Raw genomic sequence first — 27648 nt, forward strand, 5'->3', positions numbered from 1 at the left:
CCAGCTACTCCAGGGCAGTGAGAATCGGAGATCACTCCCGGCCGGTTGACAATTCGAGTTCTTTTTGCCCTCAGTCTGGTTCAGCAAATATACTGAGTCGGAATTGTAGGTAAAATTAGTTACTTTATTTGCGCGGTTCACCGGTGGACGTACTTTGATACAATGGCACTGACTCCATCGGAGTCTGTCGAATCCACCAGAGTAAGTAAGTAAAAAAACACATGCTTCTATATATACATTGCTATCTTTCAGTAAAATGAATGAGGTTTCATACATGACCAAATAAGGTAATTTGGCAACTATAAGGTTCTCATAGATTCCTTTTGTCCAACGGTATTTTGCCAATATCTGCCTTCACAGAGCAACTCAGTGGCTACCACATTCTCAGAATTCCACAGCCGCAGAACTGCACCTCTTTGCAAGCACACGCCAGAGATCTTTGCAAAGTCCGACAACCTAGCTCCTCCCTCCCCTATAGCAACATCCACTCCTGACTTGGCCTAATTACCCATCAAGCTCTAGTGCCATGCCTTTCTGTTCATTTCCTCATGGTCACTCCCAGCAATCACTCCCAGCCTGGTCACTCCCGGGAATCGGAGACCAGTACCGGCCGGTCACTCAAGGAATTGGAAATCACTCCGAGCTCGGCCATTCACCCGGTCACTCCACCAGGATGAAGCTGTTGGTCACTCTTCCGGTCACTCCCAGGATTAGGATGGCAGCCACTCTCCTGGTCACTCCGGGATGAAGCTGCCGGTCACTCCGGGATAAAGCTGCCGGTCACTCCGGGATGAAGCTGCCGGTCACTGCGGGATGAAGCTGCCGGTCACTCCGGGATGAAGCTACCGGTCACTGCGGGATGAAGCTGCCGGTCACTCCGGGATGAAGCTACCGGTCACTGCGGGATGAAGCTGCGGTCACTGCGGGATGAAGCTGCCGGTCACTCCGGGATGAAGCTGCCGGTCACTCCGGGATGAAGCTGCCGGTCACTCCGGGATGAAGCTACCGGTCACTGCGGGATGAAGCTGCCGGTCACTCCGGGATGAAGCTACCGGTCACTCCGGGCCCGGTCACTCCGGGATGAAGCTGCCGGTCACTCCGGGATGAAGCTACCGGTCACTCCGGGCCCGGTCACTCCGGGATGAAGCTGCCGGTCACTCCGGGCCCGGTCACTCCGGGATGAAGCTGCCGGTCACTCCTGGGATGAAGTTGTTGGTCACTCCCGGTATGGAGCAGCCAGTCACTCCGGGATGAAGCAGCCGATCACTCCTGGGATGAAGCAGCCGATCACTCCTGGGATGAAGTTGTTGGTCACTCCCGGGATGAAGCAGCCGGTCACACCGGGATGAAGCAGCCGGTCACTCCGGGATGAAGCTGCCGGTCAATCCTGGGATGAAGTTGTTGGTCACTCCCGGGATGAAGCAGCCGGTCACTCCGGGATGAAGCAGCCGGTCACTCCGGGATGAAGCAGCCGGTCAATTTGGGATGAAACAGCCAGTCACTCCGGGATGAAGCTACCGGTCACTCCGGGATGAAGCTGCCGGTCACTCCGGGATGAAGCTGTCGGTCGCTCCGGGATGAAGCTGCCGGTCACTCCGGGCCCGGTCGCTCCGGGATGAAGCAGCCGGTCACTCCTGGGATGAAGTTGTTGGTCACTCCCGGGATGAAGCAGCCAGTCACTCCGGGATGAAGCAGCCGGTCACTCCGGGCCCGGTCACTCCGGGATGAAGCTGCCGGTCACTCCGGGCCCGGTCACTCCGGGATGAAGCTGCCGGTCAATCCTGGGATGAAGTTGTTGGTCACTCCCGGGATGAAGCAGCCGGTCACTCCGGGATGAAGCAGCCGGTCACTCCGGGATGAAGCAGCCGGTCAATTTGGGATGAAACAGCCAGTCACTCCGGGATGAAGCTACCGGTCACTCCGGGATGAAGCTGCCGGTCACTCCGGGATGAAGCTGTCGGTCACTCCGGGATGAAGCTGCCGGTCACTCCGGGCCCGGTCGCTCCGGGATGAAGCAGCCGGTCACTCCTGGGATGAAGTTGTTGGTCACTCCCGGGATGAAGCAGCCAGTCACTCCGGGATGAAGCAGCCGGTCACTCTGGGATAAAGCTGTTGGTCACTCCGGGATGAAGCTGCCGGTCACACCGGGATGAAGCAGCCGGTCACTCTGGGATAAAGCTGTTGGTCACTCCAGGATGAAACAGCCGGTCACTCCGGGATGAAGCTGTCGGTCGCTCCGGGATGAAGCTGCCGGTCACTCCGGGCCCGGTCACTCCGGGATAAAGCTGTTGGTCACTCCGGGATGAAGCAGCCGGTCACCCCGGGATGAAGTTGTTGATCACTCACGGGATGAAACAGCCGGTCACTCCGGGATGAAGCTACCGGTCACTCCGGGATGAAGCTGTTGGTCATTCCAGGATGAAACAGCCGGTCACTCCGGGATGAAGCTGTCGGTCGCTCCGGGATGAAGCTGCCGGTCACTCCGGGATGAAGCAGCCGGTCACTCCAGGATGAAGCAGCCGGTCACTCCGGGCCCGGTCACTCCGGGATGAAGCAGCCGGTCACTCTGGGATAAAGCTGTTGGTCACTCCGGGATGAAGCAGCCAGTCACTCCGGGATGAAGCAGCCGGTCACTCTGGGATAAAGCTGTTGGTCACTCCGGGATGAAGCAGCCGGTCACTCCGGGATGAAGTTGTTGATCACTCCCGGGATGAAACAGCCGGTCACTCTGGGATGAAGCTGTCGGTCACTCCGGGATGAAGTTGTTCGTCACTCCCGGGATGAAACAGCCGGTCACTCCGGGATGAAGCAGCCGGTCACTCCGTGGTGATGCTGTCAGTCACTCCGGGATGAAGCCGTCGGTCACTCAGGGATGAAGGGCAGCACAGTAGCACAGTGGTTAGCACAGTTCACAGCGCCAGGGTCCCAGGTTCAGTTCCCGGCTTGGGTCACTGTCTGTGCGGAGTCTGCACATTCTCCCCGTGTCTGCGTGGGTTTCCTCCGGGTGCTCCGGTTTCCTCCCACAGTCCAAAGATGTGCGGGTTAGGTGGATTGGCCATGATAAATTGTCCTTAGTGTTGGGTGGGGTTACTGGGTTATGGGGATAGGGTGGAGGTGTTGACCTTGGGCTTGTTTTTGGCTCCTCCACTGTAATTTGCGTTTTGGTGTTTTCATTTATTCATTTGTGTTCGTTTTTTTTGGGTGAGTTTTGGGACCAGAACATGTACGATTCGGCCTTGGCAAGATGCTGGGTGTGAATAGAACTAAGCAAAAGAACACAAGATAAATAATGGATAAAACAAGGCAATGCTCCTTAAAACAAGGCCTGGAGCATAACCCAAAAGGAATAAGAAAGGGAACAAAATCTTATCTAAAACCCGTCAAAATAAAATGTGAAAATCAGAGTCGATAAAGCAATCCAAGCCCTGCGGTGCCCACTGAGCAGGGAAATGTTGACCTTGGGTAGGGAGCTCTCTCCAAGAGCCAGTGCAGACTCGATGGGCCGAATGGCATCCTTCTGCACTGAACAGTCTCTGAAGCGCCCGGGTCACGCCGGGGTGAAGCTGTTGCCGGGGTGACGCAGCAGGTTTCCGGTAGGGGTCAGGGGGCGTCCTCTGACCCGGAAGTGATATCTTTGTTATGGCGGCGGGGATGATGGAGCAGCTGAGAGCGGAGATCGCCAGGAAACGGAAACTGCTGGAGGATCGACAGCTGGCGGGGGTGAGAGCCCTCCCTCCCCGGGACCCCCCTCCCCGGGACCCCCCTCCCCGGGACCCCCCTCCCCGGGACCCCGGGCCATCCCTCCCTCCCCGGGACCCCGGGCCATCCCTCCCTCCCCGGGACCCCGGGCCATCCCTCCCTCCCCGGGACCCCGGGCCATCCCTCCCTCCCCGGGACCCCGGGCCCATCTCTCCACCCCCCCCCCCCTCCCGGGCCCATCTCTCCACCCCCCCCCCCCCCCCCCCCGGGCCCATCTCTCCCCCCCCTGGGCCCATCCCCCCCCCCCCCCCCCCCCCCCGGGCCCATCCCTCCCTCCCCCGGGCCCATCCCTCCCTCCCCCGGGCCCATCCCTCCCTCCCCCGGGACCAAGGGGTTTGTCAGGTAGCCCTGGGTGAGGGTCAGCCAGCAGGCTGCTCCCTGCATTTGGGACCGCTGGAGGGTCGGGTTAGAGAGAGTGGTACCCCAGTGTGACCCCTCCCTGCGGAGCCCCCTCCCCGCAGAGCCCCCCTCCTTGTGAGCCCCCCTCCCCGCGCGCCCACCACCCCACGAACCCCCACCCCTGGCTGCGCACACCATGACCCGGGAGAGTGAGGCTTTCAAAGAATTTGACTCGCCTGATGAAGGAGCTAAGCTCCGAAAGCTCATGATTCCAAATAAACCTGTTGGACTTTAACCGGGTTTTGGAAGATTTCTTCCTGGGACCAAAGAAAGGGAAGCGGCTGTGTGGTTACTGACAGTAACTGGTGTATCCGGCTGCAAATCTGTGAACTTCTTACTTTGCTGCTCATGTTGTTGTTTGGTAAAGTAGAGCTTGAAATTGATATTTGATCACTCGACATCCTGCATCCCGGTATTATCTAATCAGTTAGCACTGCTGCCTCATGGCGCCGAGGTCCCAGGTTCGAATCCCGGCCCTGTGTCACTGTCCGTGTGGACTAAATTGCCCTTTAATTGGGTACTCTAAATTTATATTTTAAAAAATAATCTATTCTTTCTTCACTGCCCTCTAATCTTATTCCAGAGCTAGTAGCCATGTTGGCCTGAAAAGACATTATTTATGTTACCTATTTTGATACATCCAGTATCTCACTAAGTATCCTTACTACTGCTTTAAACTGCTGTAACGTGCATACTCATAGCTTTTTGCGATACTTACTGTTGTTTTCAGGGTGCAGCGACTAAGAAGTGGAGGTAACTTAATTTTTGTATTCTTACAGGCATCAAAAAAATTCTTCAAACGTAGCGACCTTGCCAGGAAGGAAGAAGAGGCATATTTAGAAAGATGTGGCTATCAGGTACTTTGCATTTTAGTTTTGAGGTTATTGGAGACCAGTGAGTTAATGCTACTTTTCTAGAACTGTGGCAACCAAATGCATTTTACCAGCAAAATTTGATTGTGACTTTAACAACAAACCTTTCCTGTGAAACTTGTATTAATAGGTTGTAAATGAGGAGTCAACACCAAAGGTATGGGTTCAAGAACAAACTTTATCTTTTTGTTTTGGGCTGTAGGCAAGCCATGGAGCTGAATGCATGACAGCAAATGGTATGCTCGTCGTGAGCCTGTGCCTTGGCTTTATTAAAAGTGTGGTGTTGTATTAGATTTAGCTAGTCTTTTGTTTTCAGCTAATTAAATAGAGTATTGATAAATGTTAATTAAATAATTTGTCCTTTCAATCTTCAACTGAAATCAATATGGTCATCATTTTGAATAATTGTTATACTCATTCACTTCAAGTATGGCTAATTTAAGGAATATTGTATAGTTTCACATAGTATTGTATTTTTTAAACTTCAATTCAATTATTACAGAAAGCTGGTTCATACCATTCCTTTACAAACTGCACAAAATGATGTGCTTCAGCAAGTAAACCTGCTTTCCTACATAGTGATAGGGGACAAGCTTGTCTCCGTTGGTGTGTTGATGTCAGGAAATGAACAGGAGCATGAACGGGCGACACGTAAGCACAATGGTTAGCACGGTTGCTTCGCAGCTCCAGAGTCCCAGGTTCGATTCCTGGCTTGGGTCACTGTCTGTGTGGAGTCTGCACGTTCTCCCCGTGTCTGTGTGGGTTTCCTCCGGGTGCTCCGGTTTCCTCCCACAAGTCCCGAAAGACGTGCTGTTAGGTGAATTGGACATTCTGAATTCTCCCTCAGTGTACCCGAACAGGCGCCGGAGTGTGGTGACTAGGGGCTTTTCACAGTAACTTTGTTGCAGTGTTAATGTAAGCCAACTTGTGACAATAATAAAGATTATTATTATTATGTACAGCGTTCAAGCTGGGGGAAAAAGAATTGGCAAGAAAATCATCATAGCTACCCTTATAGTCACACCTACATTTGTGTTTGGTTATTGAGAGGTATTGTCAGGGTTGGAATCTTCTATTTGGAGATACCATGTAGGATTTTTTTTAAACTGGAGGTTTAAAGGGGAATAAATAGACAATAACTACATTTAATCCCGTGATGGAAGAACTTTAATATTGAAGAATTAAGTTGTGTAATTTTAAGACATTTGCATTGGTCTTAAAGATGTTTAGTCACTGTGGTAAGTTTCTACCTACACAGCTGGTAGCCAATACTAAATTAACATTAATAAAATCCAGTATGCCATATTTCGCTTTTTTTTTCTTACACTAGACCTGTAAAAGAGTAAAATACTGATCAATTAAGCAAAATAGCACTGAGTCTTGCGTGCATGAAATCAGTTGAGAGGTCTGTGCCTGCATCCGGAATGTAGCGTTAATAAAAAGTACAGTTTAAAGCAAGTGCTGTCGTTATTGCAGATGTAGCTGTTTGCCTGCCTAATGGTGTCATTGCAAGTCATACTCCATTTTGTATTGTTGGTGAAGGCATGGCCAAAAGGAAGAACAGCATGGTCAGTAAGCATGGAATGCAAGGATGTTTATTGTAAATATGTATGAGCATTTGCATCATATTTTATTGCGGAAAATGGTTTGCAAATAGTTATCAGTACCATTCGAGACATGTACAGAGTGTAGAAACAGACTGTTTGTCCGACCTGGTCCACACTAGTGTTTACAGTGAATCGCCTCCAAACTTCCTTCAGCATATCCTTCCAATCATGCCAGCCTACTAATCATACTGAGCCAGTTTCTACATATAACTGTAATTTTAAAATAAAATGCAGGGTGACACAACAGCATAGTGGTTAGCACTGTTGCTTCACAGCATCGGGGTCCTAGGTTCAATTCCTGGTTTGGGTCACTGTCTGTGCGGAGTCAGCACGTTCTCCCAGCGTCTGAGTTCCCTCCCACAAGTCCCGAAAGACGCGCTGTTAGGTGAATTGGACATTCTGAATTCTCCCTCAGTGTACCCTGGTGCCGGAATGTGGCGACTAGGGGATTTTCACAGTAACATCATTGCAGTGTTAATGTAACCCTACTTGTGACATTAAAGATTATTATTATTATGTGATGATCATAAACTGAAGATTTCATTGAGTCCTAAATTTCATAGCCTGTTTGAATTGTACAATACTTAAATTTTTCAATGTGGCCTTAAATAGGCTGATCAAACATCTTAAAAAAAATAAAAATAAAAAATCACATTTTCTACTGTCATGTTGTAATTATACATTTGTAATAGGGCTCTCTGTTCTAATGTTACATAAGAACATAAGAACTAGGAGCAGGAGTAGGCCATCTGGCCCCTCGAGCCTGCTCCGCCATTCAATGAGATCATGGCTGATCTTTTGTGGACTCAGCTCCACTTTCCGGCCCGAACACCATAACCCTTAATCCCTTTATTCTTCAAAAAACTATCTATCTTTACCTTAAAAACATGTAATGAAGGAGCCTCAACTGCTTCACTGGGCAAGGAATTCCATAGATTCACAACCCTTTGGGTGAAGAAGTTCCTCCTAAACTCAGTCCTAAATCTACTTCCCCTTATTTTGAGGCTATGTCCCCTAGTTCTGCTGTCACCCGCCAGTGGAAACAACCTGCCCGCATCTATCCTATCTATTCCCTTCATAATTTTAAATGTTTCTATAAGATCCCCCTACAAGTGTAGACCTCTACTAAATACTTTTATGGAAGTATAAAATTAAAACTCAGTTTGAATTTCAACATCTGATATATTGTAATTCTTCTCAAATATGAATTTAAATCTGCAAAATATGTTATTAAATATACTCTTGATTTGCATGCTCTGAATGATAGCAATGTGTTTGTCTATCTGGACTAAAGTGGGGTGAATGACAAACTATACACTTGGATGCTGAAAATACGAACATGTACAATATGATCTTGCATTCTAAAGGCATGTCGTAGTTGTGTTCATATTTTTAAAAAGTGTTTTCCTTGTAATGTATTGGCTGTAAGATGTTTTGTGATGACCCAAAGGTGTGAAAGATGCTGTTTAAATCTGACCCCTTGTGCATCTACCATTTCCTTCACACATCATTGACGGCCGTGCCTCCAGCTGTGTAGACTCAAGGCTTTGGAATTCCTTCATCACCATCCTCCTAGAATCTAGTACTTTGAATGCACTTTGGCCACGTGTTCTGAAGTCTCCTTCCTTGGCTTAGTGTCTATTGTCTGACAACTCTCCTGTGAGTCACTGGTTAATATTTATCCCCCTACCAACATCATTCAAGCTGATTGGATCAAGATCCTTTGGCTGTAATAGTGTTTGGGGACATCGTGAGGTTGTTATAGTGTGTGTTTTATCTATAAATGCAAGTCTTTTTCCTTTTTCTATCTTTTTAAAGTTATATGATCATGACTAAGAATGATTCCATTTGCAAGCTGGCGTTTTATGAAGTGTTTACTCTCAGTTACTTAATACCTCACATTTTATCCACTCTTACAATTGGTGCTTCTATGGGAGCTTCTATTTTGGTCAGCTATTACATCCAAGTATTTACTCTGACTGTCTTATTTATCAATATACCTTTTGTTTGCAATTGAACCCATGCCTCCCTTTCCCACCCCTTGATAGTTATTACCTCTCATAGATCACACCCCCAAATTAATTTTTGTTTCCGTGTGTCTGTACGTTAATATAGTATTCCTGCTGCCACTCCAAAATAAATTGAATTCCACTTATATTTAAATTACTTAGTTACAAGTTCTCTCCTGAATTTTTATTCACTCTTCCAATAATTTAATGAAGGTTCATATGCTTAATATTTGTTCCAAATGACGGGAATGTCAACTATTTATTTTGATTGATGCAGATAAAGTTCTAGTCTTGCAGAAGTCTATAAAATGTCAAATGTGCTTTTTCTTTATGCTGGAAAAACTGATTTTCTGTATTATTTCACAAAACAGGAAATGAGGTAACTTGGAATTTCTGTGACATATGATTACTAGTGTGATAGTGTCGGTTACAGGTTAGTTCCTGCACTAAAGGTTTAATGATGAATACTGTTAATGTACAGGTGCAACCAAAGACAAATGAAGACGCTTCTTCAAACCCAGTGCTTGAACTCGAACTTGCCGAAGAGAAATTACCTATGACCCTTTCCAGACAAGAGGTAAAATTTAGTCTTGGCTAATGTTGAATTTTGTAAACTGTGAAAAAGCATGATTCACAATGAATAATTGATTAAATATTAAGGTTTTGAAAACCTCAGTCAAAATCAACACAATTATCCACTAATTTTTAAAATAATTTAAGAGTACCAAACTATTTTTTTCCCAATTAAGGAGCAATTTAGCATGGCCAATCCACGTACGCTGCACATTTTTGGGTTGTGGGGGTGAAACCCACTAAGACACGGGTAGAACGTGCAAACTCCACACAGACAGTGACCGGGGATCGAAACTGGGTCCTCAGCGCCGTAGGCAGCAGTGCTAACCACTGCACCACCATGCCGCCCCCAAATATCCAATCGGAACTGGAACTAAAATCTATGGATTTCTGAATTTGCATATCGTTTGCACATTAAACTTCAGTTAAATCTAGTAATAAATGATATTTTGATGATATGGTAATTGTTAATGTCTGCCAATCAACCTCTGGCCCAGAAAGCGAATGATCAAAAGCCTGTATTCTTATACCTGCATGTGGTGATTTGTTGTTGGAGATTGTAAAAATGTAGTTTTCTATATAAATTCTTACTTTTTCTTTGTCCTTTTTTCTCTCCTAATCTGAACCTGACTTGCCATTAAATTCATTCATGTTCACCACCGTCCTCAGATTATATCACCAGTTTCAGATTATTTCTCAGTCCATAAATGTAATTGGTTAAGGAGATCAACTATTGATTCCAGTGTTTAACAAGGTCCCAGGCACTCTGTTACCCTCAGTATGTGGTTACAAGTTTACATTCCCGACAAGTTTTAGAGCAAAACGGGACCACACAGGGTGATTATAGAATTTGCAGTGCAGACTGAGGCCATTCGGCCCATCAAATCTGCACCGGCCCTGGGAAAGAGCTACTTTAGCCCACACCTTCACCCTATCTTTTTAATTTTTAAAAAAATTTAGAGTACCCAATTATTTTATCCAATTAAGGGGCAATTTAGCATGGCCAATCCACCTAGCCCTCACATCTTTTGGGTTGTGGGGGTGAAACCCACGCAGACACGGGGAGAATGTGAAAACTCCATACAGACAGTGACCCAGGGCTGGGATACCTTCACCCTATCTATCCTCATAACTCCACCTAACCTTTTTGGACACTAAGGGACAATTTAGCATGACCAATCCACCTAACCTGCACACCTTTGGACTGTGGGAGGAAACCGGAGCACCCGGAGGAAACCCACGGAGACACAGGGAGAACGTGCAGACTCTGCACAGACAGTCACCCAAGCCGGGAATCGAACCTGGGACACTGGAGCTGTGATGCCCTCCCCTAGAAAATTCTAGGCCATTGGAATTTTGTCTTAATTGTCAAAATGAGTCTAATTTTCACTCTACGGTGTTTGTTATGGGGCTGCAGTAGAAGGTGCTGTTGAACTGTGACAAATAATTTTTAATGGTGACTCAAGTGCATCGCCATCTGCTGGAGAATAGCATTACCTCACTTACTTCAGAGGAAATCATGACCGAGAAGCGAGAACTGTGTGCGTCTGCTGGTCTTTTCCAACAACAAATCGCTTTGCCCTTTTGAGTATTAATTTGAAAGCTGCAGCTTTTTGTCAGGCAAATGGTTGACAGAGCGTGCATAAATCTATCATCTTTCTGGTTAAACATAACTGTTTACTTTATCGAATGATGTGCAAAAAAAAAACAATTTATCAGTGGAACTGTATCACAATGCCAAATTCCTGTGATAAAATCAAACTTTTTGTTGTCTTTACAAGGTTATCCGAAGGTTACGTGAAAGAGGGGAACCAATTCGGTTGTTTGCTGAAACAGATTATGAAGCCTTTCAGCGTCTTCGCAAAATAGAAATCTTAACTCCTGAAATTAATAAGGTGGGCTTTTTTTGAAATAGTTTGAGGTTTTTCTTTTGTATTTTATACAGCGATGTGCCCTGGAGTTAGCAGAAGTACTGATACAGTAAAGCATGCACATTTGTGATGGGGTATTTATTATACGGTACTGCAATGGGACAGTTAAATTGATACACCTGAATTAAATTCTCAACATGGAATTTTACAAACTTTCTTCTCTTTTTAAAGCCCTAGTCTAGTGACCTTGGGAGGAATTCTCCGACCACCCGCAGGGTCGGGGAATCGGCGGGGCGGGAATCACGCCGCGCCAGTTGGCGTGCCCCCCGCGGCGATTCTCCGGCCTGCAATGGGCCGAAGTCCCGCCGCTGTCATGCCTCTTCCGCCGGCGTGTTTTAAACTACCTCTGTGCCGGCGGGATGTGTGGCGCGAGCGGGCCCCCGGGGTCCTGGGGGATGCGCGGGGTGATCGGACCCTGGGGGGGTGTCCCCACGGTGGTCTGGCCCATGATCGGGGCCCACCGATCGGCCGGCGGGCCTGTGCCGTGGGGGCACTCTTTTTCTTCCGCCGCAGCCTCCACCATGGCAGAGGCGGAAGAGACCCCCCCCCCCCACCGCGCATGCGCTGGTGGTGACGTCAGCGGCCACTGACGCTCCGGCACATGAGCAGCGAAGGCCTTTCGGCCAGCCCCGACGCCGGGCGGCGTCTTTGGCGCCAGTCGGCGGAGCGAGAGCCACTCCGGCGCGGGCCTAGCCCCATTCTCCGCACCTTTGGGGAGGCCCAACGCCGGAGTGGTTGGTGCCACTCCGCTACTCCGGGACCCCCCCACCCCACCGGGTAGGGGTGAATTTCGCCCGTTGTGTCTATTAAAGTACAAAGTTCACAAAAAAAAGACAGAATGTTACCCTGCAAGAATTTTAGTTGCTGTTGTGTAGCATATTTGTACTAAAGTGCACTTGTTTAAATTGTTTAAATAAATTCTGTTCCATTTTCTAGTGGCAGCATAAACCACAAACTATGTTTCCATTTTACTTGTGTCTTTTTTCAGCTTTCTGTTCCCTGGTTTATCTTTCAGTTCCTCCTTTTCAAATTGCCCTTGTTTCATGGTGTTTGTCTATTTTAACCATATGTTTATTTCCTTTCATTTTCCATTTTCAGATCATTGAACCCCATGAAAAGTGAAACAGCACAGATTGTATACAAGAGGGGGTTGTGGGGATGCGGTGGGATGGAGAGCAATTGTCTCCGTTTTAAGAATGGTCTTCCTGGAATTGGATTTGAGAAAGGTTTAGGTTGAAGAGATAATATGAGGCCCACAAAACCGAATCAAAACTATCCAGTCTTAAAAATTGGTTATAAGAATGTAATTGGACTTTGACTCATCAGTGTGATTTTGTGGGTGTTGAATATTAGACCAGCGAATATCACCAGATCTTTGTCTTCTGCCTCCTATTGACCAGCTCAAATTACATCATAAGAAACCAATAAGCACGTCCCCCCCCCCCCCCCCCCCCCCCCCCCCCCCCCACCCCCACTATCTGTCTTGCTGCACCGGGAACTTGACCTGGAGAATTCAAATAGGGATGGAAAGGAATGAAAATAAAAATCATATTATTTTTTATCAGCATTGACATTTTCATCTGGGGTTTTCAAAACCAGGCTCACAGAATAGACAACGAGTTTACATCTGCAGCACTACTGAGATAAAGTACATTTGGAAGCTTGCCATATTTATGTCTAAGAATCCAGAGCATACAAAACCTAGCTAAACTTGCTACAGCTTGTTCACAAAAGCTGAAATACAGCTCACCTGGGTGATTTCATGGTGGTTCTTCTGAATGAAATTAGGAATTCAGTCTGAGGAAGAATGCTCCAGTGACTTTTGTCCTTTATCACTTCTCACAGGGTTTGAGAAATGACTTGAAAGCTGCTATGGATAAGATGGACCAGCAGTATTTAAATGAAATTGTGGCTGGTCAGGAGCAAGGCGAAGAGGAGGGACAGAATGATCTTAAAGTTCATGAAGAAAACACAACAATCGAGGAATTGGAGGTAAGACTTACATTTTGTTAACGTTTTCGGGTAATCCAGAGGTAAGATGAACCTAGGCTTTCAAAATGTTTAGCAATTGGTTTTATTAATTTTAAACCAGTGGTTATACAGATAGAGATGATTACATCTTATTCGAAATAAAAATTAAAGCTCAGCATGGTCGAACACATCTGCTTGGGATATTTGAGTTAATTCTCTGTAGAGATCCTTCTTTGTATTCTTCAAATCTGTCTTGTGTAATGTTGATCAAACTGAAATTGTTGTTATGCTTTGCCAGTGTAAAAAAAAGATAGATGCTACCTTTTCTTTCTCCCTCTCTTTTCCATTGTTCAAACTGGCCGATGCCATAGAAACATCATCTGATGTTTTCGAACGTTTTTCAGACTTTCAGGCCTAGCTAGGCAGCAGCCGTGTCTTAAATCTCTTCTGGAACTCAAAGTGCATAATCTCAATTAGCCATCTACACAGCATGAAGCAATGGTCAAGCTTCACACTATGCCAGCTTGAACAATGAAGACTAATATTTCTGAGTTCTATCATCTCTTGTTGATACTTTTAACCAAATTCTGCTCTTGAGGCAACCCAGGGTTTCTAGCCATTTTAGGTTTATTTGAGACAACTGTTACTGAACAATATTGCTCGTTTTTAAAAAAACAATTAATGACTAGAAGCTAAGTTTAATATGTCATTCCTGCTGAGAAATTTTGTTTCAGTGTTTTTGATGCAAAGTAGTTACTTCACAGCGCCAGGATCCTAGGTTCAATTCCCGGCTTGGTTCACTGTCTGTGTGGAGTCTGCACATTCTCCCCGTGTCTGCGTGGGTTTCCTCCCGGGTGCTCCGGTTTCCTCCCACAAGTCCTGAAAGAAGCGTTGTTCGGTAATTTGGATATTCTGGAATTCTCCCTCTGTGTACCCGAACAGGCGCCGGTGTGTGGCGACAAGGGGCTTTTCACAGTAACTTCATTGCAGTGTTAATGTAAGCCTACTTGTGACAATAAAGATTATTATCATTATTATAAATTTATTACATTCTGGATCCTGACAGACTGAAGGTTTCTCTCCATAGATGCTGCCAGATTTGCTGAGTTTTTCCACCATTTATTCTGTTTCAGATTTCCAGCGTTTACAGTATTTTGCTTTACTGTAAGGTGATCAAATGCTTTTGTAGTTTGTGATTGTCTCTTATATTCATTTAATCTGAAAAAGGTCTAAAAAGCCTGACTTTGGGTAAGAGGCACAGGAGATCACCTCAGTTACTAAAGCCACAGAACAGATTGAAAGGAAGCACCTTGACAAAACCTGGGGAACTTCGGAGTGTTAATTTCGAAAGGGGGGGAAGGCATGTTGGTATCAGTCAGCATCAGAAAGGCAAAAACTGAAATACTCAACATCTGAAATAAAATCAGCATTTAGAAATCTGTAGCATCTCAATAGCATCTGACAGGCTAGCATTGAAATGAGCTACTTCATACTCTAATGAAGTGTTGAATATAAAACAATCTGTCTTCAGAACATGCCTGCTGTGTATGTTTCTAGCGATCTTTCTTTGTACGATGCAAGCAGATTAAGAATATCTTAAATGGCATCGATAAAAAAACCATTGGATCTAAATGATTGCAGACGAGAGCATGTTGTCAGGGTATGCTACAAACATTGATGTGAGCAATAGTGACCGGTATGGTTTTAGGGACCGAATGTTTCATGGGTAAAAAGGTAAAGTCACCATAGTCCCAGATGATCAAGGGCTGCTGTCCCCTTTGATGGGGGAGAACTGACTGGTAGTGGTTTAACCTGAGGGTCACCACACCTCTGGCGAAGGGTAAGATTGAGAATTCATGAATAACCTCAGCCGGTATCAGGAAGTGAAACCCTGCTGTTGGCCTCACTCTGTATCCCAAACTAGCCGTCTAGCCAACTGAGCTAAACCAGAACTGAGACATGGGGTGGAATTATCCGCCCCCCCCCCCCCCTTCCGAGATTCGACGGGGGGCAGGAATCGCGGCGGGCCCCCCGCGGCGATTCTCCGGCCCACGATGGGCTGAAGTCCCGCCGCTGACAGGCCTCTTCCGCCGGCGGGAATCAAAACACCTTCCTGACCGGTGGGATTGGCGGTGTGGGCGGGCGCCGGGTCCTTTGGGGGGGGGGGGGGGGGGGCCGGGGCGATCTGACCCCAGGGGGTACCCCCACGGTGGCCTGGCCCGCGATCGGGGCCCACCGATCGGCGGGTGGGCCTGTGCCGTGGGGGCACTCTTTTTTTTCTTCCGCCCCGCCATGGCCTTCACCATGGCGGGGGCGGAAGAGACCCCCTCCCCTGCGCACGCGCCGGTATGACGTCAGCAGCCGCTGAAGCACCAGCGCATGCGGGACTTCCGGCAGCCAAAGGCCTTTCAGCCCCGGCTGGCGTGGCGCTAAAGGCCGTTCACGCCGGCCGACGGAGCGGAAGCCACTCGGGTGCGGGCCTAGCCCTTCAATGTGAGGACTTGGCCCCTAAAGGTGCGGAGAAGTCCGCACCTTTGGGGCGGCCCGCCCCACCGGGTAGGGAAGAATCCCGGCCATGGATCGGAAGAGGAGCTGGTTCCTTTCAGTGCTGTAAATTAAAAGTGTTAATTTAAAAAAAAAACCACTGAGCAGCAAATGGAACTTTTCCAAAGTTTGACATTACACTTCTTGAGGTAAGGAGCCCTCGAGTATTAATGGCCGCCTGTCCTTCATTTCCAAGGCAATAGCTTGTCTGTGGTAGCATGGATCAGCTGGTGAGAAAGTGTCTCTAATAACCATGGTCAAATTTTGTTTGCTGTGACTAAGAGACAAAATCTTCAAATTTGGCAGAAGGTGGACCTATCAATCGCAGCTCAAGGGTCTTCCATAATACGTCCCAGTTTAAATCTCAAACCGGTATCTTCAAAGGTGTTGATTCAGACAGCAGACTCTCACAAACCTTCTCCGTGTGCAATTGCAGTCTTTTTAATTGTTCCTTTCTCGTGCCATCTGCACCATGTCATGTGACTAGCAACTAAAGAGTTGTGTTTCAATAGCCTATTGATTTTTAAAAAGCAACGTAATTTCAGTCATAATGTCACAACAACTGCAAGTAAGTTGTTTTGGCTTGTATTAACTGCTGTTAATTGGTTAATTTGCAATGCTACCACAAAGCACAACTAACTGTTTATTCTTTCTAATGCAGGCCTTGGGCGAGTGCTTGGGGCAAGGTGATGACTGTAAAGACATGGATACGATAACTAAAGTTCTACGGGTAATACAATCAATATTGTTAATACTTTCAAAGAATGCTTCTTTATGACAGAATGGTGCAATGAACTACACACATTTAACACGCTGGTCTGGAAGGCGAATCTTGTAGGATAAAACCATGGCTGCCAAGGCGGCAGTAAGCATCCTAGAACATACAGTGCAGAAGGAGGCCATTCGGCCCATCGAGTCTACACCAACCCTCTTAAGCCCTCACTTCCACCCTATCCCCGTAACCCAATAACCCCATCTAACCTTTTTGGACACTAAGGGCAATTTATCATGGCCAATCCACCTAACCTGCACGTCTTTGGACTGTGGGAGGAAACCGGAGCACCCGGAGGAAACCCACGCAGACACGGGGAGAACGTGCAGACTCCGCACAGACAGTGACCCAGCAGGGAATCGAACCTGGGACCCTGGCGCAGTGAAGCCACAGTGCCTACCACTTGTGCTACCGTGCTGCTAGGTGATGTACTTGGGCAGTCACAATCCAATTCCTTCTGAACATGAGCCTAAACCACAAGACTGCCATTGTGCCAGGTATTGTGGAATTAAATTGATAGTCTCACTTGGAAAGGTGGCATAATAGCTGGGTTGCAAAACAAACGTTTCACACTTGTGGAGTTGAAAGTATTCTTCTTACAAGGGAGAATAGAAGTAGATTTAATCTGCGTCTAGCATGCTGCACCTCAAGTAGACTCCTTGTCAGGTGGGTGTATGAAATGGGATGTGCTCCACTCCTGAGTGCCAGTATTCCTTGCCTTAATGAGCATAGATTTATTAAATTCAGGGGCTGGTTTAGCACAGTGGGCTAAACAGATGGCTTGTAATGCAGAACAAGGCCGGCAGCGCGGGTTCAATTCCCGTACCGGCCTCCCCGAACAGGCGGCGGAATGTGGCGACTAGGGGCTTTTCACAGTAACTTCATTTGAAGCCTACTTATGACAATAAGTGATTATTATTATTAAGAAGAGGGCTTGTTCATTAATGTCCCCCCCACACAATTATTGATTCTGAAGAATTTTAACTAACTTCCTTGAATATCTATACCTATGTAACTGTGTACACGAGAATTATACTCTTGTACCCCACTCCTTCCCAACCGCCCAATGGGGGCACTGTAATCCCCTTTGGAAAACCTCAAATCTCAAGGCAAAAGCTTGTCTGTGGGAGTACATATCAGCTCTCCACCTATGCTAGTGAGAAGGCGAACCTACTAGACATGGCCAGGTTTTTCACATTGTGGCCGGGAGAGAAAGTCTCCACATCCAGCAAATGCTGGGCCTATCATTGACAGCCTGAGATCTCCTATGTTGCTCTTTTTTTAAACTATAAAGTCTACCACTGACACTATCAAAGACAATAATTTGGAGAGGGTATGTTCGCAATCTCTATCATAATAGTACTGATTCCCACTAAAATTGTCTGTTGGACTTTCTGATCAAAGGTTCATCCTTGCAGAATAGTTACATAGGAACAAGAGTAGACCATTCAACCCCTCGAGCCTGCTCCACCATTCAGTGGGATCACGGGTGATCTGTGGCCTAACTCCATGAGCCTACCTTTGGTCCCTTTGCGTAACAAAACTTCATCCATCTCAGATTTAAAATTAACAACTGATCTAGCATCCATTGCAGTTTATGGAAGAGTGTTCCAAATCTCTACCACCCTTTGAGTGTGGAAGTTCTTCCTGACATCTCTCCTGAATGGTCTGACCGTAATTTTTAGACCATGTCCCGTAGTTCTAGAATCTCCAACCAGTGGAAACAGTTTATCTACCCTGCCTTTTCCTGTTAATATCTTGAAGACTTTGATCGAATCACTCCTTAACCTTCTAAATTCTGGAGGAAACAGGCCTAATTTGTATAATCTTTGCCTGCTCAGAACGTAACCCCTGCAGTCCAGGTATCATTCTTGTAAACCTACGTTGCAAACCCTCCGAGGCCAAAATATCCTTCCTACGGTGTGGTGCCCTGATCTGCTCACAGTGACTCCAAGTAGGGTCTAACCAGGGTTTTGTATAGTTGCAGCATAACCCCCGTGTCTTTATACTGCAGTCCTCGAGATATAAAGGTCAACATTCCATTCGCCTTCTTGATTACTTTCTGCACTTGTCTGTGGCATTTTACCGATCTATGCACCTGAACCCCCGTATCTCTTTGCACATCCATTGAATTTACCTTCATACAATCTAAAAAGTGCCCTGATCTATCCTTTTTTGGTCCAAACTGGATAACCTCACACTTGCTTACATTGAAATCCATCTGCCACAGTTTTGCCCACTCACCTAGTCTATCAATATCCCTTTTAATTTTATGCTGTCATCTCCGCTGACAGTAAGAAGTCTTACAACACCAGGTTAAAGTCCAACAGGTTTGTTTCGAATCACTAGCTTTCGGAGCGCAGCTCCTTCCTCGGGTGAATGAACAACCACATGTATAGACAAATTCAATGACTACAATGCCACCTGTGTCATCAGCAAATTTGGATATATGACTTTCTATGCCATTATCCAAGCAATTGATGAATAATGTGAACAGTTGAGGCCCTACCACCGATCCCTGTGGGACACCACTAGTCACATCCTTTGATAGTGGTCGGCTGCCTTTCCCTCTGACTCTGCCAGCAATCCCAAGTAATCATTGCTATCTCCTCACAACCCAATAATCACCGTTGACTCTTTAACACCTGGATGAATTTTGTTGCTGTTTTGAATCTGCCTTCGATAAATCCTCTGTATATAGCAAAGCCTCTGTGTATAACTACAAGCAGTCATAGAATCATAGAAAATTCCAGTGCAGAAGGAGGCCTTTGGCCCATAGGATCGGCACTGTGCCTTGGAAAGAGCACACAACGCTTCCACCCTATCCCAGTAACCCCACCTAACCTTTTTGGGAAACTCAGGGGCAATTTATCATGGCCAATCCACCTAACCTGCACATCTTTGGACTGTGGAAGGAAACCGGAGGAATCCCACACAGACACGAGGAGAAAGTGCAAACTCCACACAAATCACCCAAGGCTGGAATTGAACCCGGGTCCCTGGAGCTGTGAGGCAGCAGTGCTGATCACTGTGCCGTCCCAATCTGGGCATCACAAATGTGATTGTACTGTGCATTATCGAATTATAATGTAGCCTAATCCAGGGTGTACGAGCTAGTACCCACTTGTGATCTGTAGGTGAATGTTGTCCTTCACCTGTGCTTTCACGTGGACTTTTCCAGGCTTTCTGAAGGCAGACTGACAAACGGCATTGGTGGAATGAGGCTAGATACGATTCCTTCAGCTGCTTTGCTTTACTGACAGCAAGTCAGTTCATGGGACAGCAGTTGCAGTCGAATCTCGCATTGATCTAACTGACCACGGAACCTTTCTTGACGAGAAAAATAATAAATACCTCATTAGAAATCGTGCTTAGCTTGTTTAGCAATTGACCTCAACAGGCTTGTAGAGTTGCGATGAAGAGAACGAGTTTCCCTTTGCTTGACCAAGTTCCCTTCCCAAACCAGCTAAGTGCCGTCTTTTGGCAGCATCTTTTTTTCCCCACACAGCTTCTAACTATGATCTCCTGCATCTGAGCTTCAAGCCTCTGACTGAGGCCTGCCTCTTTAAAATCTGACGGCTGCGCCACCGGGGCCTTCTCTATTACTTTTGCTGCGTTTACTTGAAGTGGAAGGATTCTCCACCTGAGCCCTTTCCCATTAGGGATTCAACAGTTAGCTTTTTAATGAATCCAGTTGTCCCATTCCACAGGAATATGTTCTCAGCAGACACCTCCTGATGGGCTCCTATAAATTGCTTCATCCCCACTCTTAATAGGTGGGGATTTTCTTTTAGAAATCAGAATCATTACAGCACAGAAGGAGGCCATTTGGCCTGACGTGTCTGTGTTTGCTCCGCCCTCAAACCATTTCTTGAAATAAATTTAGAGTATTGAATTATTTTTTTTCCAATTAAGGGGCAATTTAGGGTGGCCAATCCGTCCAACCTGCACATCTTTGGGTTGTGGAGTGAAGCCCCCGCAGACACGGGGAGAATGTGCAAACTCCACACAGACAGTGACCCAGGGCCAGGATCGAACCCAGGTCCTCAGCACCGTAGGCAGCAGTACTAATCACTCTATCACCGTGCCGCCCTACACTCCGACCATCTTAAGTGCGTTAACGAATTACAGATGTTGTGGAAAAGAAAGATTTTTGTTTGACATCACTTTTCACAGCTACCAGCATCTCAAAGTGCTTGAAAGCTAATAAATTATTTTTGACGTGCGGTCACTGTTGTCATGTAGGAAACACATCGGCCAGTTTGCACATAGTATGCTCCCAAGAACAGCTATGTCTTAAAAATCACACCCTGTGACTTTTCCAGCAGTCTGCAAATTTGCTTTGTTTTAAATAATAACTTATTCCTAAAATGTTATGAAGATTTTTTTTTTTAAACTTGCTTCATGACAGGGGCTGGTTTAGCTCACCAGGCTAAATCGCTGGCTTTTAAAGCAGACCAAGCAGGCCAGCAGCACGGTTCGATTCCCGTACCAGCCTCCCCGGACAGGCGCCGGAATGTGGCGACTAGGGGCTTTTCACAGTAACTTCATTGAAGCCTACTCGTGACAATAAGCGATTTTCATTTTTTTTCATTTTCATTTGGAACAAAACAAATCTCAACAAACCTTTTTATAACAATATTAAATAATTTAGATAAATGATGTGAAATTGGGATTAAAAAATAATGCTCTTTTTAAAACAAAGATTGAACAGGTTTGTCGGGGCTAATATCATTCCTGATTTCCAATAGGGGAAAATTGTTTGATGTGTAAAGTTCCTTGAAGCATTTAAATGAGAAAAACGGTATGTACCAATGTAACCCTGGCTTCATGTAGGCTTTAAGTAATGCAATTATCAAATAAAAATAAAACTGGAGATCAAATGCATTTGAAACATTTCAAGTCTCTATTCAGAGATGGAAGAAAGATTTTTAAGCAAGCCTTTTGAATATTTTCTGCTGCATTCAAGAAAAAATGTTTTACAGAGTTTGTCATTAAGTGGAAACAATCTTCAATCCTTAAATACTATTTTTTGATCTACTAATCTTTCTAAGAATAGAGCCTAACTTGCGAAACCTGACTCTACTGCACTTCCCTCTGACCTACTATTTATTTAGGTTTCCTAATACTTGGCCAAAAAAAAGTATTTTCTTCTTCTCAATTGTATTTTTTTCCACACTGTGGTTTATGGTGTTGAAATCTTCCAATATGCAAAGATAGAATCATAGAATTATTTTAACCTAATTTCTTCATGAGGTTCTCACTTTGTTATTCTTCCCCTTCTATAGTTTCTTCTCGATGTTTGGGCAAAAGACCTGAATGCCAGGGAGGATTACTTAAAGTGCAGCGTACAGGGTAAGCTTGCTGGAGCCACCCATCAGCAGACTGAATCCTACTTAAAGCCCCTCTTCAGGAAACTTCGTAAAAAGGTAAAAGTTTTGAAGTTGCCTGAGTCACTTTTTTTTTTAACTTGTAGTTGAGTTTTCTACGGGTCCTGTGCATCATGATTGGTGCACAGAAAAGGAATGACTTCTGGTAAAATCATTTGGAATTAATTGGTTTAACATTCCAGCCCGAGATGTCTTTAAACACCCCTAGCTCTGGAGATGTGAATGTTTTCAATTTAACGTAAATTTAATTTAAAGTATTTAATTGAATTTTTTAAATGCCCATAATGACTTTTGATTGTAACATTTGGCAATAATTACTTAGTCTCTGGGGGTACAACCCTTGATATGTTTTGCAATGGCCTTTCATAGATTATTGATGATTGTCTGATTTGGTGGTAGTTTGAGACTTGGATTAGTGTTACCAACTCTTATAATTTCACTAAAACAATACATTCAAATAAATTGAAATAAAATTGTTTCTTTTTTTTCCTATCAGACTCTGTCCCAGGACATCAAAGAGTCCATAACTGATATAATCAAATTCATGTTACAAAGAGAATATGTTAAGGTAAATACTGATATTGAACACCCTCTTTAAAGTAAAAAATCTTTTTTCTGTTAATGTAGGCTTTATTGAATGTACTGAACTCTTGCGAACAAAGTTACATTAAATATTAAGGTGTTCTGATCAGAAGAATGTATAGCAGTCTCTCCAGTATGGGGTAAATAAAGAATTTAAAGGCAAATTTATATCTGAAGTGGGGGCTCAAGGGAGCAATGCTTAAATAAGAACTATAAACTTCATGTGTTGCTCAATTGTGTACTAAATTTCTGCTACAGATCAAAACCAAGGTTTTCAATAGAAGTATGTTTTTGATTTCCCCCTCCCCACAAAGCACTGATTCTTTTTCTTTGTCCCTCATAATTTCCCTCCTCCTCTTTCCCTTCATTTCTCACTTTTCTTCTTTCTCCTCTTCATTTTCCTTTCTCTCAGCCAGCCAGATCAACGCTATTCCCACCATTTCATCTTTTCCCCCCTTATCTTCCCCACCTCCACGGTCTGTTCTATCTAAGCCACCCTCTTGTACGCTGCAGGCAGGAATTTCTGTTTCCTCAAGTAAATTCGCCTACAAATGGGTAACAACTGGAATTATTTCAGGTTATAGCAGCACTCTGTGAAGACCGGACAGAGAAGAGAGGCCTGGGCATGCTGATTCTTGTCTGCAATGGGCAGATAGTATACAATCCTGAAAAAGCCCAGGCTGCACAAGATTAAAACAATTAAAACAAATTTTAATACATCAGCCCCCAGAATTAGAGCGTGCCAGTGAAACCTTTTTTTAAACAAAATCCCGTTGAGGGTAATTAAATTGGCTCATGCAAATTCAAGCCATCAATCTAAATAATTGGATAAAACTAGATTAAATTGTCAAAATACCTTATTTCTTATGCATTTATAATATAAAACACAAGTGATATTTGTAATAACTTTCTCTCCTTGAAGTAAAAGGCTAATTAGAAACAAGAATATTTAGGCTAATTAACTCTGGTTATATCACATACTTAAAACGTCTCTTTTTGTCATTCATACTCTTATCATCTATTACCTATTTACACAATTGTGATTGAAACAGTTCAGAGGTGCTCAAATATTAATATTTTGATGTGTAGTCTTTTGTTCAAGTTCAATCTTAGGAACATGTTAAAAGTCCTTCAGTCCTTTATTCACTGCTGGGCGAAATAATGTATGAAACTTTTTTAAAAAGAGGAAATATGCAGGTTTTTGCAAAGTCAAATTGTACGACGAGTCTTATTAAAAAAAAGTTAAGTGTATCAATCACTGATTAACTGGTAAGGCAGTAATTAAATCATCGCAAGCGGGTCCCAGGAGGAATCCAGTGGCAGGCAATAGTGTGTTATATCAGCTGCAAAGAAGATTATGTCGGTGATTCCATGAGGGAGAATGGTTTCAAAAACTTGAGCTCCTTGGTGCAGTTTCCCATACACCCTACCTTGGGGCAACCAGTGCTGATCACGACTGGATAAGCTGGTAGGAAAGAATACATCTCTGGAAAAGCTGTCGCATTTAGTGAATTGTACTCGCCCATTGATGGTGTTTCTTTTCCCTATTTTGGGAAGCTGCAGAGAAACACTCCAGCACAGGAGCACAAGTGAGGACAGCATGGTAACACACGTGGCTAGCACTGTGGCTTCACAGCGCCAGGGTCCCAGGTTCGATTCCCTGCTGGATCACTGTCTGCGGAGTCTGCAAGTTCTCCCCGTGTCTGCATGGGTTTCTTCCGGGTGCTCCCACAGTCCAAAGACACGCAGGTTAGGCCATGCTAAATTGCCTTTAGTGACCAAAAACGGTTAGGAGGGGTTACGGAGATAGGGTGGAAGTGAGGGCTTAAGTGGGTCGTTGCAGACTCGATGGGCCGAATGGCCTCCTTCTGCACTGTATGTTCTATATTCTATTTCTTCTGCCTGCTCCAATTCAAAACCATACAGTCCAATGTGCGAGGCTCAGCATAATTGCACCAATCCAAAAACATAATATAACATGCCAGCTGCAAAGTTTTGTTCTTGTGGGAGATCTGTCCTGGGCAGCGCTGTGCTTTAGAATTCTGTCTCTTGCACAAACTTGAAGTATAGAACTAATTACCACTGTTGAACCAGAAATAATACAACAGCATCTTGCATCACATAACCACTACAGAATACGTGAGTGCTTTTGTCCGTTTTGTTTGATAAAATTAGTGGGACAGTTAACAGGATAACTCTTACATTGCGTCGCTGAAATCAGCAATATTGTTCAGTATCAATTTTATATAAAACGTTTGCCTTCTCCGTAGGCCAATGATGCTTACCTTCAGATGGCCATTGGCAATGCCCCATGGCCTATTGGAGTGACCATGGTTGGTATCCATGCACGTACAGGTCGTGAAAAGATCTTTTCGAAACACGTGGCACATGTTTTGAATGACGAAACACAGCGGAAATACATTCAGGTTTGTCTGTTAAACCCTAAATCAATTATACTGAGCTGTGAAAAGTACTTTGGAATCTTTATGCTTTCACTAGGCCATTGAGATTTAGGCTTCCTCCCCATGTTTTATTTTCCTCTTGTGTATGTGGCCTTGGGGAAGGAACAATATATTGGTTAGTTTCACCTGTAGGGCAAACACACTTTAGATGTGCAATACCTGCTGGGCACCAGTAGTGGAAAATTAACTCATAAATTTGTGCTGGTTCGGGATGAGCTAGTGTAGTATGTGTTGCACCCAGTGACACTCCAGAATGTTGTACTTATTACAGATGAAAAATTAAAAACGGGTAGATATTTCATGATGGGTATTTCTTGACCGGAGCTGGAAATTTGCAATAAGCTTAATTGATTCCCGATTGGCTCCAGCAATTTAAAAGCAGGCATAATTATTTTGATTTGGCTGCGGAGAGCGGTTAGCAGTGATCTTGGAGGGACCTGCCAGGTTAGCTCAATAGCTTCACTCTTAAAGCTTAACCTCCTCGTGAGCTCCACCATCAGAGATCAGCTAAATTTACTTTAAAGCATCCAATACACTATTGAAACAATGATAAGCAATAAATCTAATATTTCACATAGGTTGTCGAATGCTATGATGAAATTGAGTGGAAAGAAATATAGAACATTTAGCTTCATGTTGGGGTATTCAGTTTAATTATGAACAGCTTGTGCAAAGTAGAAACACATTGTGGAGAACAATTGCTCAGCAATTACAGGTACAATAAGTCCATTGAAAGACCTTATTACAGATTGCTGAAAGGCTCCAGATTGCGATTTTCATATGTCTGAAATGAACACTTGGCTGAAACCTAAAATTGTGTTTATATTTGGGTACTGAATCTCCCTGATGCTATACTCTACAAAGACATATATGAGTAAATAAGCTTAAAGCTTAAAATTGGAATGTGAATAACTTAATAAAGAAATACATGTCGCCTTTAAAATCGTAAAACGCCTCCACGCTCTTTGAGAATTGGAACCTTTTCATTCAAGGCAACACTTAATCCTTCTGAATACATTCATTCACCAAAAGCCATTGCCCTCATTTATTTTTCCCCATTGCTGTTCGTCTAGGGGTTGAAGAGGTTGATGACCATCTGCCAAAAGCATTTTTCAACAGACCCGTCTAAGTGTGTGGAATACAATGCACTCTAACCAATGAAACACCTGAATGGGACTTTTTCTGTATTATTCCTGGATTGGACAGCAAGAACCGGGCCTATTGGGAACTGTAAAGAAGAATATGCATGTCTGTGCAAGTATTTTACACATCAGTGAGATTTTCTTCTTCAGGAAAGCACCAGGCATTAAAGCTGCATGACCCCCACAGTCATGTTTGTTTAGTATTAAATAACTTGGAAGCATCTGCATCCAATTGCCTTTAATTACTCTTCTGGTAATTCAAACCCATTTTATGAGAATTAAGTCTAGCGAACAGAACTGTGCTCAGTCTTTTGGAAAATACTTTGAATTCAGGATTATATTTACATAACACTTTTTTAGAAAGAGATATAGAGTTATTAAATATTTTCCATCGTTGCTCCTTAGGTTTTGACAATCACCTGTAAATTATTGAAATCCGAGTCTGAACTAAATGTTGTTTCAGCTATTTCTCATTCTAACACTTTCAGGCCGTGAGCCCATGGAAATTGCATCGTATGTTTTTGCCCAGATACTTGCCATTTTCTTCTGAACAGCAAACTGTTGCATTTTCTTTTGCAATTGAAGCTACTATCCACCCTCCATCACTGTGCAGCAGTCTAGTCTACTAGTTCATATTACACTGAAATAGATTTTGATGCAGACTGCTGACTTTAGTGTAAATTGGTGCTTTGAAAATTCTTCTGTCACATGATGCTGAATGTAGCATTTACCACGGACAATGTCAATCTTTTGTTCTTTCAATTTTACAAGAACTTTGTTCTCCTTGTGCTGCTGAACTTAATTCATTGGCATTTCCAGAGCAGTTTTGGTTTTGTAAAAACACTTGTAATTGCTTCCCTGTTCATGCTGTCTCATCTTGGGGGTCGATGCAGTATCTGAATGGACCCCGATGTAAATATTCTCCAAAGTATCTGCTTTTGATATCTCCTGTGAATACATTAAATGTAGCTGATGTTTCTCAACTTGGGACAAATACGTTTTTGGTCTCTTTTCTCTGCCCCTGGGTTTCACGTCGCATGCTGGCATAAAGGAGCAGGCAGCTGACCTCTAGCAGTTCTGTACTTATGAGCAACCTTGATATATTTTTCTTCCTTTCCTCGCCTTTTAGTTTTGAAAGATGTCTGCCGATTATTTAGGGCCTTGTTAGCAGAAGAGAATCTCGAAGAAATCACTCCACAGTTTATTTAGCCGGCGGGGAGATGGCGTCTGTTAAAGACCCAGACCATCTCTCCACCGAACAAAGGAAAACATTGTATACATTTTTCAAAACAGCTACACAGCCCATTTTGGCTGGACTGTGTCCAATAATATTGATTATAGGTTAGGGCAGCACGTTCTCCCCGTTGTAGCCGACTGCTCCGGTTTCCTCCCACAGTCGAAAGACATGCGGGTTAGGTGGATTGGCCATGCTAAATTGCCCCTTAGTGTCCAAAACGTTAGGAGGGATTATTGGGTTACGGGGATAGGGTGAAAGTGAGGGCTTAAGTGGGTCGGTGCACACTCGATGGGCCGAATGGCCCATGTTCTATGTTCTATTTCGTGCATTAGTTATATATCCAATTTAATTTGACATTGCGTAAAGTGGGTTGGCCCCTTACCAGCCCCTGACCTCAT

The 27648-nt window shown here is 44.6% G+C and overlaps 1 protein-coding gene across 2 annotated transcripts; it reads left to right on the top strand.

Moving 5' to 3' along the window:
- The first annotated feature begins 3589 nt into the window (after window positions 1-3589).
- On the top strand, window positions 3590-27007 carry prpf18 (PRP18 pre-mRNA processing factor 18 homolog (yeast)). 2 transcript variants are annotated; one of them, XM_038811941.1, is made up of 11 exons: window positions 3590-3720; window positions 4938-5015; window positions 5161-5187; window positions 9128-9223; window positions 11001-11114; window positions 12996-13142; window positions 16327-16395; window positions 21726-21866; window positions 22324-22395; window positions 24680-24835; window positions 25945-27007. In XM_038811941.1, exons 1-11 carry the CDS (start codon window positions 3640-3642, stop codon window positions 26023-26025), a joined length of 1062 nt encoding a protein of 353 aa, XP_038667869.1. In that variant the 5' UTR covers window positions 3590-3639; the 3' UTR covers window positions 26026-27007. The 2 variants fall into 2 exon arrangements, with proteins under 2 accessions (XP_038667869.1, XP_038667870.1); XM_038811942.1 differs by lacking the exon at window positions 5161-5187.
- The last annotated feature ends 641 nt before the right edge of the window (window positions 27008-27648 follow it).

Source organism: Scyliorhinus canicula, chromosome 11, assembly GCF_902713615.1.
Source record: "Scyliorhinus canicula chromosome 11, sScyCan1.1, whole genome shotgun sequence".
Taxonomy (NCBI): Eukaryota; Metazoa; Chordata; class Chondrichthyes; order Carcharhiniformes; family Scyliorhinidae; genus Scyliorhinus; species Scyliorhinus canicula.